Source organism: Prionailurus viverrinus, chromosome F2 (genome assembly GCF_022837055.1).
Source record: "Prionailurus viverrinus isolate Anna chromosome F2, UM_Priviv_1.0, whole genome shotgun sequence".
In the NCBI taxonomy this organism is placed as follows: domain Eukaryota; kingdom Metazoa; phylum Chordata; class Mammalia; order Carnivora; family Felidae; genus Prionailurus; species Prionailurus viverrinus.
In genome coordinates, this window is record NC_062578.1 from 16300293 (window position 1) to 16316986 (window position 16694).

General features: G+C 36.7%; 1 protein-coding gene across 4 annotated transcripts in view; it reads left to right on the top strand.

Moving 5' to 3' along the window:
* MTFR1 (mitochondrial fission regulator 1) overlaps positions 1-16694 on the top strand; it is a 63938-nt gene that overhangs the window by 32673 nt on the left and 14571 nt on the right. For 3 of the 4 annotated variants that reach the window (XM_047842856.1, XM_047842858.1, XM_047842857.1), the window contains one exon: positions 7652-7767. In XM_047842856.1, the coding sequence (XP_047698812.1) occupies positions 7652-7767 (116 nt within the window). Of the gene's footprint in view, positions 1-1433; positions 1904-7651; positions 7768-16694 lie in introns of those variants that run through there. The other variant, XM_047842859.1, reaches the window with a different exon arrangement.

Consider the following 16694-nt stretch of genomic DNA (forward strand, 5'->3'; position numbering starts at 1 on the left):
TAATTTAGTTATTTTAAATTAAGCTTTTTATATATTTTTTGATATTTATTTTTGAGAGAGAGAGTGTGTGCACAAGTGGGGGAGGGGCAGAGAGAGAGAGAGACACAGAATCCAAAGCAAGCTCCAGGCTCTGAACCGACAGCACAGAGCCCGATGCAGGGCTTGAACTCACGGACCGTGAGATCATGACCTGAGCTGAAGTCGGACACTTAACTGACTAAGCCACCCAGGCGCCCATCTTCTGCCCATTTTTAATTAGATTATTTGTTTTTTGGTTACTGAGTTGTATCAGCTCTTTACATATTTTGATTGCCCTTTATTGGATATGTCATTTGCAAATCTTCTCCCATTCAGTGGGTTGCCTTTTAGTTTTGTTTGTTTCTTTTTGCTGTGCAGAATCTTTTTATTTTATTCTGGTAGACCCTTCACATTTACTTTTAATTGAAGAAAAATAAACTTTCCTTGGCCTTTTTATACCTTTCAGATATGTACATTTCAACCTTGAGTCACAATTACACACTTCTGGCCATAAGCATTTTGTATATTTGGATATTATAGCCTCCTTGGGGGTAGGAACCCAGATTAAGACAAAGAGAGAGTCGGTTGTTTTTTTTGTGGTTTTTTTTTTTTTTTTCCTCCTAGTACTTATTCCAGCTTCATGAAACCAAAAGAAAATTCAGATCATGGAGGAACTGGAGAAAGCAGTGAACTCTGGAAGATTGGGAGGAATGGGGTGCAGAAGTTATAACTTGCAGTGGTTCTCGATACTTTTTGCATGTTTAAATCACCAGGAGCTTTCAAAATATTCATTCTCCGGCCCCATCTTGCAAAGTAGTTTTGTATGCCCACCTTCCCTGCAAAAACACAGAGCTTTTGAAGAATATAGGTCCTACTCAAAGCTCACTAAATCAGAATTTCATACATTTGTGGGTTTTTTTGTTTTGTTTTATGAGGAGCTTCTTATGCAGCTGAGGTTGAAAACTTCAGGCACATATTGTATTTTAGCATTTTGCTAGGGAAAATTTTCCTTAAAGCAGTAACAGAATTATCTATTGACAGTTACAAAAGTAATCGTTACAAAAGTACTTTGGGGGTGCATTTTTATAAATTTTAAATTGAATGAGTTAAACGTGGAACCAAAAGCAGCTTATTGGGGTGGTAAATATTACATATGAAAAAACCTTAAGGCAAAAAAAATTAAAGGTAATCTTGAGTACTACCAGAAAAAGTGGGGTGGGCCACTTGGCAGTGGGTATGGAAGTTGGACTTTCAGCTTTTGTAACTGACAGACTTCTGGGTAATTTAACTTGGACCACCTTTTTTCCTTGTGGAAACCCTGCCCACTCCTGTTTTCTGGGGTTGCTAGGAGTTGTTGGAACTGTAGAGGTAATCTTCTGTAAACAAACAAATAATGAATGGAATTCTACTAAAGTTCACACCCCGTGATGAAATCTGGAAGTAAAATAGCCACTTGTCACAGCCCATCTTTATTTAGCAAATAAACTTGAAATCTACATTATTCTAGGGGCTGTTGATCAATGGTGGACCAAAAAGACATGATCTCTGTCCTTATTGGGATTTGATTCAGTGGGAGAGATATTTAACAAGTAAATATTCTAATAGACATATAGTTTATACTAAATGCTGTGAAGGAAAACATAGTATACCATGGGGCAGGATAATAATTGGTGGTTTGTCTGGAAGGCGCCTTTGGAGGAATGACAGGTAAAGATTAGAAAGAACCAGCTCTTCACAGTTGGGGTAAGGGGTGGAGTTGGTGGAAGAGAGAATATGTGCATAGATTCTGGAACAGACAAGACAGAAGTTATAGTTTGAGGAGCCGAGAGAAGGCTGGTGGGACTTCATGTGGTCTGGTGGTCTTTGGTGTCTGAGCCATGTGAAGGTAAGTGCCTGGATTAATACTAAAACTAACTGTTAAACTTAACACATTTTTGTTCAGTTACTCTTCAGTATTCTGGAATATGCTAGCATGTGATGCCATACTCTATGTGATGTTAAAACTTCTTGGTAATTTTCGCTCTCAAATGGCCATTAAGAACGAGATGCAGATACAGTATTATGTTTGATAAATTTGGTAGTGTGGCACTGTAATTTGAAGTGTAACTCTAAACAATGAACGATTGTGATGTTTTATTCATTCTCAGTAATTGATTTCTTAGTTTCTCCAGGGGATCCTGTTACTTACCTTCTTAGGTTATTTTGAGAGAGAGACACATTTCTCTCCCTTTGTCTCTCTGATGTCTTTCCTGTCCCTGTTCCCTCCTCACCTTCTCTTCCTACCCTACCTCAATTTAGGTGCATGAATAGAAAGCTTTAATAAATGCTTGATTTTTAAAAAGTGACATTCTACTCAGAAACATAAGTGGCTGAGTCTTGGCCAGAATATTGGATTTAGTGTTCTTTACACAGGTATATTGTGTGGCCTGTTGGTGTCACTGTATGTGACTATATTAAAATATATAAATTTTGCTTTCAGTTTTTCTAACTATGGCAAGAATTAGTAGAAAAAGAATTAAATCTGTTAGTAAAAGTGTAGAGATTTTTATTTTAAAAAGTTAAAGATTATTATTTTGCTGTGCTGCTTTTAATGCATGTTTTGCATTGGAATGTAAACAAATGGTGGAAAATAGACTGAGTCTATTTACTATTATACCCTTTTTGGCAAGAAACCGAGAGAATCCTGGTTCCTAGTACCAGTGTATTTGTTTTATGAAAAGTCACATTAGGACAAAATTAGCTCTTCTAATATTTTATTCTAAGTATTTCAATTTTTATACAAGCTGTGTATTTTTCTTTCATGCATTTTATTAAATCATTTGTCTTGGTATAGTTGGTATAGTTTTACATTATCAGAATATTTAAAATTATCTAAAGTTACTATAGTAAAATTTTTGAAATATAATTGAATTTGGGTAATTTAAGTTGTACCAGATGTTGAATTAAACTTAAGATCAGTAAAAATAATAATGCTGCTACTGAATTTTTGCTCTGAATGAAATACTTTTCATACTTTCTGGAAGGAATTTGGATACTTACAAATCAATAAATACTAATTTTAATTTAAAATTTTATAATGCCCTTGATTTTGGAAAAAAATTTTTTTCTATTCTTTCTTCACTGTGTGTTTTGTTTTGTTTTTTTTTCCTCTGTCACAACGATAGCTATGATAGGACAGGACCTTGCTGGAACTTTCAGTAAGTTGGCTTTGTCTTTTTCAAACTTCCCATTGGTCATCCATGCATGTCAGTAGTGCCATCTAAATTGTACTTCCAACAGTTCCATGCCATCAGCCCCCTTGCCTGCACTGATGTTACCTTAACTGGTACTTAATTAAGTGAATTGTCTTTACTATTCCATTCTTTTTTATTTAAAATTTTTTAAAGTATCTATTTATTTTTGGGAGACAGAGTGCAAGCTGGGGAGGGGCAGAGAGAGGAGAGAGAGATACAGAATCTGAAGCAGGGTCCAGGCTCCGAGCTGTCATCACAGAGCTCAACACGGGGCTCGAACCCAGGAAGCGCAGGATCATGACCTGAGCTGAAGTCGGACGCTTAACTGACTGAGCCAACCAGGCGCCCCTCCTATTCCATTCTTGTTACTCAGTGTGCATTTCAGCAACAACTTTATTTATTTTTTTTAACGTTTATTTATTTTTGAGACAGAGCATGAACAGGAGAGGGACAGAGAGAGAGGGAGACACAGAATCTGAAACAGGCTCCAGGCTCTGAGCAGTCAGCCCAGAGCCCGACGTGGGGCTCGAACTCACGGACCGTGAGATCATGACCTGAGCCGACGTCGGACGCTTAACCGACCGAGCCACCCATGCGCCCCTCAGCAACAACTTTAAATCTTTAAAATAAGATTAGTGTTAGTGTGTTTTCAGTTTTATTTTGTGTTTTGGATGAGTTTGGTTTCCCCAGGGACTTTGTTAGCCGTTTTTTTTTTTTGTTTCTTTTTTAATGGCATAAATCACTGTTATGTAGATATGTGACTTAAATATTAAGATGACTGTTCTGTGGGGCAGGATGTCCATTAGTAATGATACAGATATGATCAATTCTGGAATTGGTTCTTGACAGTATCAGTATTTTCATCTCATTGAACATGTGTTATATAGACACGGTATTATTTTGGTGATTACCTAGAATAATTTCTTAGTAAGATTGTAAACTAAGTCAATGGAAAATTTTTGTTTTTTTAAGTTTATGCAGAAAGCAACATTTCATGTTTAATATGTTGAAGGTACTACAGATGTAAAATTTAGATACATTGTTTGATCTTTACATTATAAAATACTCTGAAAAGCTGTCAAAAATGGGTTGATTTATGTTTTTAAATATTTGTTTTTAGAAAAGTATCATTTTTCTCCTTTTATAAATAAAAATATCTAGGAAGAAAACTAATTTTTGTAACTTTTGTGGGAAAGTAAGAAGTCTTGAGGTCAAAACTTCATTTTACTTGTCTTAAATATACGTCACTTCCAACAAACTAGTAGCTATTGAAATAAAATTTTATTTACTATCATTTTTAAAAATTAATTAGTTTAAGAGCATGAGCAAGGGAGAGGGGCAGAGAGAGAGAGAGAGAGAGAGAGAGAGAGAGAGAGAATGAATGAATCCCAAGCAGGCTCCATGCCCAGGGTGGAGCCTGACATGGGGCTCGATCTCACGAGCATGAGATGATCATGACCTGAGCTAAAATCAAGAGTCATACACTTAACCGACTGAGCCACCCAGGTGCCCCTACAATTTTATTTTCTAAAATAGTTATAAACAGACTGATCTTCATGAACTAGCATCTTCATCATTCAGGTTTTACTTTTATGATCTTTCACTTGTACAGAATAGCCCATTAAATACTGTGTTCCTTCTGGGAGTTTCCACAGGGCTTGGAGACCTTTTTGTTTAAGTATCTCCATGTAATACACTTGGAATCTCCCTAATACAATGTTATAGGAATTTTAATACATGATTCTGTTTTCTTTTGTCTTTTCTTTTTTTTTAAATTTATTTTTGAGCAAGCACAAGTTGGGGAGGGTCAGAGAGAGGATCTGAAGCAGGCTTTGCACTGACAGGCTAACAGTAGTGAGCCCAATGTGGGGCTCAAACTCACGTGAACTGCGAGATCATGACCTGAGCTGAACGAAGTTGGACTCTCAACCTACTGTGTCACCTGGGCACCCCCATCATTCTCTTTTCAATAGTGGATAGGAATAATATTGCCAGATTTCTCTGGCTCTTAAGATCAGATGTGATGCCCATTTGAGTTATGTTAATTTAAGTTGTATGAGATACCCATTGACTGAATATCTGTGTGTTTATTGACTTATTTGGATAAATACCTAAAATGTAATAGGGGAGAAGTATAAAAATCCTTTCAATTTTTCTTTGATCGTATCCCTTGGTAATGTACTTCCTAAAGTGTTTACTTTTCTTCTCTTATGGCCAGTTATTCGAGTACATGCTTTAAAACATTTGTATTAAAAAAATTTTTTTTGTTGTGTATTTGTGAGAGAGACAGAGCATGAGTGAGGCAGGGGCAGAGAGGGAGGGAGACACAGAATCCAAACAGGCTCCAGAGCTGTCAGCACAGAGCCCAATGTGGGGCTTGAACCCACGAACCATGAGATCATGATCTGAGCGGAAGTCAGATGTTTAATCTACTGAACAACCCAGGTGCCCCTAAAACATTTGTATTTTGAAAGGCTTTTCATCTTAATTCCATTATTAGTTTTTGTTTATTTTTTGTTCTTGCCTGGGATTAGATTCTTAAATATTTACTCCTTTAATATAACTGTTTTCCCTCTTGACTGTACAGCTTCCCAAAAGCTGTAATTTAAGGCATTTCAAATACTTGATATTCTTAGTGTGTTATTAAAATGTCAGTTTTCTAATGCTGCTTTATTAAGTTGATAATGTTAGGTAATTATGGTACCAGAATGGGTGCACATATGAGTAGCCAGTGTGTTCAATTAAAATTTTATTCATAATATTAAAGATATTTAACTGTTTCAGTATTATGTGTTTGCGTGGTATATTTTACCGTTGAGGAAGAAGCATTATTTAAGTGTAGCTTCAAAAGCCTGATCTGGCAACGATAGTATTGAGAAGGTTCAAAAAAGCATGAGTTACAGCACAACTTTTCTGATAAATATGTCAATAAGTAAATCTCTTTGGCCTTTTTAACTTTTTTCTTCATTTAAAAAGTCTGCATTTTCTTTTTTATTTAAACCTCAGTGTTACTAACTTTTAGGAAGTATTAATCTGATAACTTTATTTTAAAATCATTAGTCATTGGTCATCTGTCTCTGAGGCATTACACTTATAACAACACTTTAATTTAATTATCTTTCCATCTACTTTCCAAGGTAAATTTCAGAACTTGCATGCTTTTTCTTTGTATTTCAGAATATTCTGTCATTTACGTGGTTAAACTTTAGAGAATTCTATTTGTTTTGTTCTTTAATATAGTTAATACTTTAAAAATCATGATTTAAAACAATGTATTTTCAGGGGCACCTGGGTGGCTCAGTTGGTTAAGTGTCTGACTTCAGCTCATGTCATGATCTCATAGGTCATGTGTTCGAGCCCCGCGTCGGGCTTTGTGCTGACAGCCCAGAGCCTGGAGCCTGCTTCGGACTCTGTCTCTCTCTCTCTGCCCCTCCCTTGCTCGTGCTCTCTCTCTCAGAAATAAGTAAACATTAAAAAAAAATCTTTAAAAATGTTATTTTCAGCACTTTAACAGCATCTCTATATACGAATCCATTTAAAAATATTCCCAAATTTAGCACATATATTGCTTGCTTGTTCTTATTATTATACTTTTTTTGACTAAATCTCTTCAGAAAAATTGATTTAAAAAAATTTTTTTTTTCAACATTTATTTATTTTTGGGACACAGAGAGACAGAGCATGAACGGGGGAGGGGCAGAGAGAGAGGGAGACACAGAATCGGAAACAGGCTCCAGGCTCTGAGCCATCAGCCCAGAGCCTGACGCGGGGCTCGAACTCCCGGACCGCGAGATCGTGACCTGGCTGAAGTCGGACGCTTAACCGACTGCGCCAACCAGGCGCCCCAGATTTTTTTAATGCTTAAATTCTAAAAATTTTCATAATATTTTAGGATGAACACAGGTATTTGTTGGCTTTTTTTTTTTTAAGACTTTTGTTTTTAGTTCATTTATTTTGAAAGAGAGAATGCACACACAAGCTGGGAGGGGCATAGAGGGAGAGAGAGGGAATCCCAAACAAGTTCCACACTGTCAACACAGAGCCCCATGCTGTGCTCGAACCCACAAACTGTGAGATCATGACCCGAGCCGGAATCACAAGTTGGATGCTTAACCCACTGAGCCACCCGTGTACCCCTGTTGGCTTGTTTTTAAAGCCAATCTCATTTGACCTGTAAAATAAAAATTGAATAAAGTTAAGTTATAATTCAGAGATTGTCATAAACCTATTAGGCAACGATACAACATAACTGATGTTCTCTTTTGTGGGGACCTTCAATGGAGATGTTAGAAACTGTCCATGTGTTTGTAACACCAGAGCTGATGATTTTCCTTTGGGTGATTAAAAAGTTTTATTCTAACATTTTGGTGACAAACACCTTTCCTGTTTATAACTTATAGCTTACCAGCCCTACAACAGAATGGAGCCCTAGCCATCCAGGAGAGGATGCAGTGGTGTCTTTTGCTGATGTTGGATGGGTAGCCAACGAAGAAGAAGAGTGTTCAACAAGACGAAGGTTAGTCTGGAAGGCTCTCAGGGCTGAGATGCAGTATTTATGATTTTAAAGGGTGATACATTTGCAATATTTTCTTTTAGTAGCCTAATTTGATTTCTAGTCACTAACCCAGTTATTTTTCACAAGTAGTCTTCTTTTCTGTTTATTTTAAACACTCAGTATTATAAAGTTCCTAGAGACCTATAACTGTGTCTTAAGTGCTTATGAGTTATAGAATTGCCTGCCCTTCAGAAGCTTAATATGAAACCAGAAGCAACTATCATAAATATGTTTAGATAAGTAATTAAAATGATACTATTGGGGCAGAGGGATCAGTGTGGGTCACATTAGGGACTTTGTGTAATCACTGGAGAATGCTTCCTAAAAGTTGTGTCAAGATGAGTGTGATTCAGAGGACATAATGTGTAAGAGTTAGAGAGGTACTTTCATTTATTTCAAAGAGCCTGAATAAATTATTGACTACACTTTCAGTCTAACAATCAAGTCATGCAGCATATTTAACTCTTCATTCTTTTTTTTTTTTTTTTTAATTTTTTTAGTGTTTGTTTATTCTTGAGATCAAGAGAGAGAGAGCGAGCGAGCATGAGCAGGGGAGGGGCAGAGTGAGAGAGGGATGCAGAATCTGAAGCAGGCTCCAGGCTCCGAGCTGTCAGCACAGAGCCTGACGTGGGGCTCGAACCCACAAGCTGACGTTAAACCGACTGAGCCACCCAGGCGCCCCAACTCTTCATTCTTATTAGGCCTCAGAAATACAGAGGTAAACTAAGACACTGCTTTCTAGGAATATTTGGTGTGCTAGAGGAGATTAAAAAGGAAATCAATGATGTTGATATTATAAAGTTTACTAAGTAAATCCAGAAGGCCACTGTGGGATGAGAGAGGTTTGGCAAGGCTTCTCAGAGAAGAGAATGCTGGAGCAAGGACAACCAGCAGAGGTAGGAGAATTTCATGGAAGGGGAATAAACTAATTATCAGTGTCAAATACTTAGAGGCTAGGTAAATCAAAAACCTAGCAAGTTTCAATTTTGTTTTGTAGTTGGAAGATTATTATTGACTTTAGCAAGAGTAATTTCATTTGAGTGGTATTAGCTGCATAAAATAAGAATCAAGTAATCCAAGAAACAGTAATCTATTTCCATTGCTTTTGGCAAATTCATTGCTTATGGATGATTTGAATGACAAGTAGAAGTGAGGACATAGTGGTAAATGAACACAGACCATATACTGCAGATTAGCAGGTATAGAGCTTTTAAAGATGTTCATTTTATTTTTTAATTGAACTTTTTATTTTGAGATAATAGATTATTACATACAGTTGTATGAAATAATACAGAAACATTTCCTGTACTCTGTACCCCATTTTCTCCAATGGTAACATCTTGCAAAACTGGTATAATATTAAAACCAGTATGTTGACACTGCTAAAAGTCGAGGTACAGAACATTTCTCTATCGCAGTTATCCCTCATGTGGCTACACCCACTTCCCTTCCCTCTCCAGTCTCTCCTTAATCAGTTGCAGGCACTTAGCTTTTCTCCATTTTCACAATTTTGTCATTTCAAGAATGTTATACAAATTGAATCATACAGTATGTAACCTTTTGGGACAGGCTTTTTTCGCCAAGCATAATTCTCTAGTGATTTGTCCAGATTGTTGTATATACCTGTAGTTTTTTTCATTTTTAGAGCTGAGGTAGTATTCCTTGGTATGGATGGACCATTGTGTTTAACCATGCACCAATTGATGGAACATCTGGATTGATTGCAGTTTTGGGCTGTTACGAATAAAGTTGCTACAAACATTTGTGTACCGAAGTTTGAATGAGCCTAAGTTTTTATTTCTCTGGGGTAAATGCCCATGAGTGCAGTTGCTGGGTCATCTCAGTCATGAAATAGTTGCGTGTTTATGTTTTATGAAACTGGCAAACCATTTTCCAGAGTGGCTATACTATTTGTCAATCCCAATAGTAATGTATAGCTTATCTAGCTGTATCTTTGCCAGTATTTAGTGTCATCATTCTTTTTTCTTTTCTTACCATTCTAGTAGTTGTGTGGTGATATTGTGGTTTTTAATTTGTGTTTCCTTAATGGCTAACGATGTTGAACATCTTTTCAAGAGTTTATTTGCCATCTTTTTTTTAAACTATTTTTTAAAATTGTTTTTTAAGTTTACTTATTTTGAGAAAGGCAGAGTGTGTGAGCAGGGAGGGGCAGAGAGAGAGGATGAGAGAGAATCAGGCTCTGTGCTGTGCTGTCAGGGCAGAGCCTGATGTGGGACTTGAATTCACAAATTGTGAGACCATGACCTGAATTGATATCAAGAGTCAGATGCTCAGCCTACTGAGCCACCCAGACGCCCCTTATTTGCTGTCTTTTGGATAAAGTGTTTCTTCATGTCCAATTTTCTAATTGGAGATATTTTCAAGAGTTCTTTATGTATTTTAGATCGGAGTCCTTGTCAGATAAGTAGTAATAAGTAGTATGTAAATCTTTCCTCCCACATATAATGGGACAAGTGAAAGCTTGTCTTTTCATTTAAGTCTTTCAGAAAGCAAAAGTTTTTAATTCTGATGAAATCCAATTTATCAATTTTTTTCTTTTATGGATTGCTTTTGCTGTCAGTGTAGGAACCCTGGACTTAGTGTTATAGCCTGCAGATTTTTGTATTCTATTTTTATTTTTATTTTTATTTTTTAAAAATTTTTTTTTTTAACGTTTTTATTTATTTTTGGGACAGAGAGAGACAGAGCATGAACGGGGAGGGGCAGAGAGAGAGGGAGACACAGAATCGGAAACAGGCTCCAGGCTCCGAGCCATCAGCCCAGAGCCTGACGCAGGGCTCGAACTCACGGACCGTGAGATCGTGACCTGGCTAAAGTCGGACGCTTAACCGACTGCGCCACCCAGGCGCCCCTGTATTCTATTTTTAAACCTGTCCTTTGTTAGTTATTACATGAACCAAAAGAACCAAGAAAGGTAGTGGGAAATTTTCCCTCCCGGACACCATCTTCTTTACAGCACAGACCATTACACAGTATAAAGAGAAAACTACCATAAATGATGGTTATTTCCTGTGGAGAGTTACTTTCTTTTTGAGTTCAGATTGCAAATTAGGTTAAGACAAATGAAGAAAAACCCAGAATGTTAGCTTATTGAGAGAAACAATAATCTATTTTCATTGCTTTTGGCAAATCTTAAGCGAGGTCTGAATTAAGAAAGCATTATTTGAAAAAAATCATAAAGATGGTAAATGGGTGTTTCCATAGCTTTTTTTTTTTTTGTCTGAAATCCTTGTTGGTTAAAGACAGAAACTACTTCATTTCTACAAAGGAATGCTATGAACTTTTAAGACATGTGCTATCACATTTTTTGTGAACTATCAAAGTCAAAAAGGACATTATCATGAAAGAAAAATAAAGACAACCAAAGAACTTTAAAGGCATTTAGCTACTTTGCTGTTCTCTATTAGTGTTTTTATATGCTCAGTGATATAAAGGAAGCAGAAGCACAGAGCCTGGGGTGAAACAAAACAAGAGGCACATTATAGTAAGAAGGTAAAGATCCCACTGTCATCGAGAACCTTACATTGCTTAATTTCAATTTAAGGGGTCACTTAAATGCATGGCATTATGGAAAATAAATGATATGTTATGGTTCATCTGAACTTGTCAGTTGGCCCCAAGCTGCAATAATCACCTTCTCAATGTCAGATCATTTACTCCTCAAAGAATCCTGAAATAGCCATTCTCTCCCCATGAATTTTCCCAGGAATTGGCAGCAATCCAGGATTGTTCTTTCTGTCCTTGTGCTGCTCCTTTCAGTGTTCCCTATCCAGTGAGTTTGACAGCATGTATCTGAAAGCTTTGATATTTTTCTGATTCTTCATTTGTTTTCGTGACATATCTGTATGTCCCTGTCTTATAATGGAAGAAATCCTCATTGACTTGCATTATGGCTTGAATTTGGGCCATTTTGCATGATTTCTTTCATTATCTCAGTGTTATTGGAGGAGACTCTGTGTGGAGGAGAATATTGGTAGATCCTGTTCGATTTCTCGATGTTGTTGGGACATGTTTTTTAAAAAAATTTTATAGTTCTGTTTTACATTTAAGTCTGTGATCCTTTGTCTAGTTTTGGTGTCAAGGTAATACTAGCTTCATAAAATGAATTGGACAGTGCCTCTCTTCTGTGTTCTGAAGAGATTATATAGAACTGGTGTTAATTGTTTTATAAATATTTTATAGTTTTCTCCAGTGAAACCATCTGGGCTTGGAGATTTCTTTTTGTTGTGTCTTAAAATTGTGAATTCAATTTCTTTAATAAAGTTATAGGACTTTTATCAGTTTCATGTTGGGTGAGATGTAGTAGTTTGTGCTTCTCACGGAATTGGTCCATTTCATCTAAGTGGTCAAATTTATGTGTGTAGCATTGTTTGTAGTATTTGTAGTAGTTTATAAGGCTGTAGTGATACCCGTTTCATTTCCTAATATTAGTAATTTGTGTCTTCTCTTTTTTTAAGACTTGTCAATTTTACTAATCTTTTCAAAGAACCAATACTCTTTTCGTTGATTTTTCTGTTTTCAATTTTTCTGTTTGATTGGTTTCTCCTCCTATTATTTTCTTCTATTTGCTTTGAGCTCATTTTGCTCATATTTTTCTAAGCTTTTAAAGTAGGAGCTTACATTATTAATTTTAGACTTTTACTTTTTTTCTAATATGATACTCCTCCCCTCTTGCCTGCAGTTTGTCTTTCCATGATTTCATTTACCTACAGTCAATTGCAGTAAGAAGCAAATGATCCTCCTTCTGACATATCGTCAGAAGGTCAGTACTAACTCTTACAGTGCCTACATCATTCACCTCACTTCATCTCATCATGTAGGTATTTTGTCACAAGGATGAGTATGGTACAGTAAGACATTTTGAGAGAGATCACATTCACATAACTTTTATTACAATGGATTGTTAGAATTGTTCTATTTTATTGTTAATCTCTTGCTGTGCTTAATTTATAACTTAAACTTTATTGTCAATATGTAGGTGTAAGCAGGAACACAGTATATATAGTGTTCAGTATTATCCAAAGTTTCAGGCATCCACTGGAGGTCTTGGCACGTATTCCTCCATGGATAAGGGGAGACTACTGTTTTTGTTTGTTTGCTTATTTGAAAGGGAGATTACTGTAAAACCATTTTTAGTGCTATAAATTGCCCTCTCAACACTGCTGTAGCTGTACCATACATGTTTCAATGTATTGTATTTTTTAAAAATCCAGCTCACTATATTTTTTTATTTCCCTTGAGATATCTTCTTTGATCTATGGATTATTTAGAAGTTTGTTCAGTTTCCAAATATTTGGAAATTTTGCTGTTATCTTTGCATTATTGAGTTCTAGTTTGATTCTGTTATGGTCAGAGAACAGATGTTATATATGCTTCTTTTAAACTTGTTGAGTGGGGGTGGCTCAGTCGGTTAAGCGTCCGACTTCAGCTCAGGTCATGATCTCGTGGTCCGTGAGTTCAAGCCCCGCATCGGGCTCTGTGCTGACAGCTCAGAGCCTGGAGCCTGTTTCAGATTCTGTGTCTCCCTCTCTCTGACCCTCCCCCGTTCATGCTCTGTCTCTCTCTGTCTCAAAAATAAATGTTAAAAAAAAAAATTTAAACTTGTTATTTTAATGGTCCTTGATATGGACCATTTTGATTTATTTTCTGTGGTTATTTGAAAAAAAGGTGTATCCTATAAATGTCGAAGAGGTTCCATTGTTGAATTTTTCTCCATCCTTTCTGATTGTCTATTCTAACAGTTGTTCAAAAGGGGGTGTTGAGATCTCCAGCTATATTTGTGGATTTGTGTATTTCTCTTTCTATTTGGTGCATACACATTTAGAATTGCTATGTCTGTTTTAACCCACTCTGCCAATTGGTCTTTTACTTGGTGCATATAAAGCATTTACATTTATGTAGTTATTGTAGAGTTCAAATCTACTCTTTTTTCCCCTCTGTTCTCTGTTTTCTTTTTTCTGCTTTACCGTGGATGACTTAAACATTTTTTTTGGATTTCCTTTTTGATTTATCTGTGTTTTTGAGTGTCTTTCTTTGTGAAGTTCTTTTGGTGGTTGACCTAGGTATTACATTATATATACATAGCTTACCACATTCTACTGGTGTTGTCATTTTACCAGTTGAACTTCTTTATGTCCCAATACTCTCCCTGTTTATAATTTTCTTAAAAACCTTCTTTACAGACATTTGGAATCACATCAGTATGATATTCCCTTCAAACATAATTTAGAAACAGGATGAGAGAATAAGTCTATTTACCCACATTTTTGCTGTGTTTTTCTTTCTGCTTGATGCAGTTTCTCTTTTTATTGCTTTCTTTCCATTTGGAGAACTCCTTCAGCTATTATTTCAGTATATGTGTGCTTGCTATAAGTTTTTTGTTTTTTGTTTTATTTGAGAATTCTTGATTTCCCCAGTTTTGAGGGAAATATATATATTTGCTAGACATGAGGTTATGAGTTCATAGTTTTTATTTATTTTTTAATTTTATTTTATTTTTTAAAGTTTATTATTTTGAGAGAGAGTGAAAATCCGAAGCAGTCTCCACACTGACAGCATGGAGCCAACGTGGGGCCCCAACTCATGAACCGTGAGATCACAAACTGAGCCAAAACCAAGAGTCAGACACTTAACCGACTAAGCTACCCAGGCCCCCCGTTAGTTCTGTTCTTTTAACACTCGAACAGTGTGCCATTTCTTCAAGCCTCCATGGTTTCAGATGAGAAATCCTCTGTCATTCAATGAGTTTTCCCCTATAGGTAGGGTATCCTTTGTCTGTAGCTACTTTAAAAATTTCTTCTTTGCCTTTGGTTTTCAGAAGTCTGAGCCAGGTGTTTCTTGGCTTGGATTTCTTTGGGTTTATCCTGTTTGGAGTTCACTCAGTTTCTTTGAATCTTCAGGTTTATGTCTTTGTTATTATTTCTATAAATATTTTAAGTAACTTGTCTGCCATTATTTCTTTAAGTACTTTTCAGTGTGGCCCTCTTTCTCCTCTCCTTCTAGGACCCTGATAGCACAAGTATGAGATCTTTTATAGTCATACAGGTTATTGAGACTGTTGATTTTTTTTTCCTAGTCTGTTTGCTTTTTGTTTTTCAGATTGAATAATTTCTGTTGTTCTGTCTCCAAAGACAGAACATTCTCCATTCTTGGTTTGATCCTATGTACTGTGTTTTTCAGTTATTTTACTTTTTAGTTCTAAAATTTTCATTTGGGATTCTCCTTTATATTTTCTGTTTCTTTGCTGAGACTATTTTTTTCATTTGTTTCAAGAGTGCTGGTAATTGTTCCCTGAAGCCTTCTGACCATAGCCTCTTTAAAATATGTCAGATAATTTTTAACATCTCTGTCTTCTCAGAGCTGGCATCTATTGTCTTTGTGCATTCAGTTCATCTTCTTTCAGGTTCTTGGTATGAGGAGGGATTTTTGACTAAAACTTAGATATTTTTGGTATAGAAGACTCTGGATCTAAACCTTTTCTTTTAGATGTTTTCCACTAATAGCACTCTGGCAGGAGAAGAGTGGGTGCCACCTTTTTCTGCCAGGTGGGAGCAGAAATCCAGGTTTCTCATTCAGCCTCCGTTCACTCCTCAGGGTACTGATGTGAGCTCCAGCTTCCCACAAGGCCTCTTGTGACATTATCCCAGCAGGTAGGTGTGAGTGCCTCATCACTGCTGGATGGGGTGTAATTTGAGGCTCCCCACATTGTCCCCACTATACCACAAGGAGTGAGGTACCCTTGTTAAGTCCCTTCTCCCTGCCTTCTTTGACAGCATCCTGCAGAGTGTGAGGCATCTCTTTATAGCCTAATGAGGATGGGAGTTAGTCTTTGCTGCATGGTGTAAGTGGGGCCACAGTGCTTTCTGTGGTATTTGGCTGGAGTAGAGTAGTTATTTTACATAAGTTCTCTATCTTGGGAACCTACCCTTTTCTTGGTCCTTTTTGGCTGGGAGAGCTGACTTTTGTTGGGGCTTTCCCCCCCCGCCCTGCATTCGTTGACATTTCTGAGTTTTACCCATTAACTCCAGCAACCAGTCTGAGATATATGAAGCAAAAGAAAAACAGGAAACTCACTCCTATGTCGTTCTTTTGGATCCCAAAGTTCTAGCCATTCTGTCTTGTCCCCACCTTTCAGAGTCCTATTTGTTTTATGTATGTCTAGGGTTTTTAGTTTTAGTTAAGAGGAAGAGTAGGGAAAACTAGTCTGTCCCATCTTCCTGGAAAGAGAAGCCTCTAAAGGACTTTTAATACAAATGCCATGTTTGCAGAGGATATGACATGAGGTAGTTATAAGGGGGATTGTCATGATACTAAATGAATTGACATAATGGATCTGAATAATGGATTTGGTTTGCATTGTTGAAAATAATTGCCTAAAGGGTCTGTGAAAGAGTGTCTGGAAGTACTTTAGGTAAAGATAATCTGAATTGAACAAAGTGAAAGGAAACGGGAAACCCAGTTGAATTTGAGTGGTGCTCTAGAAGGAGGAAGTTGATAGGCAGTGAAGTGCCCCCATAGTTTCAGGGTTAATGATATGCACCACATGATTAGAAAAATTTGGCAGACTTTCTTTTGCAGTATGGTGCCATATTGCTCTTTACGTTGATTTTGACAAATTATAGATGTGCATAAATGTAGATGGTTGGGAAGGGTATTCTCAGTGTTATTTTCCTATGGCCAGTATCCGGATAAACAGGCCGTTGCATCTAAATCTCATTATCTTCCCAGCTCATCATACAAGGGAGTTTTGAGAAAGCCCTCTCATTTTCACATACCAGATACAGTGTATTGTCAGACTGATGAAATATTACCATGTATTTTAAAGAGGGCAGAGTAGAAGAATGAGAGTTGATGCAATTTTGCTTTAT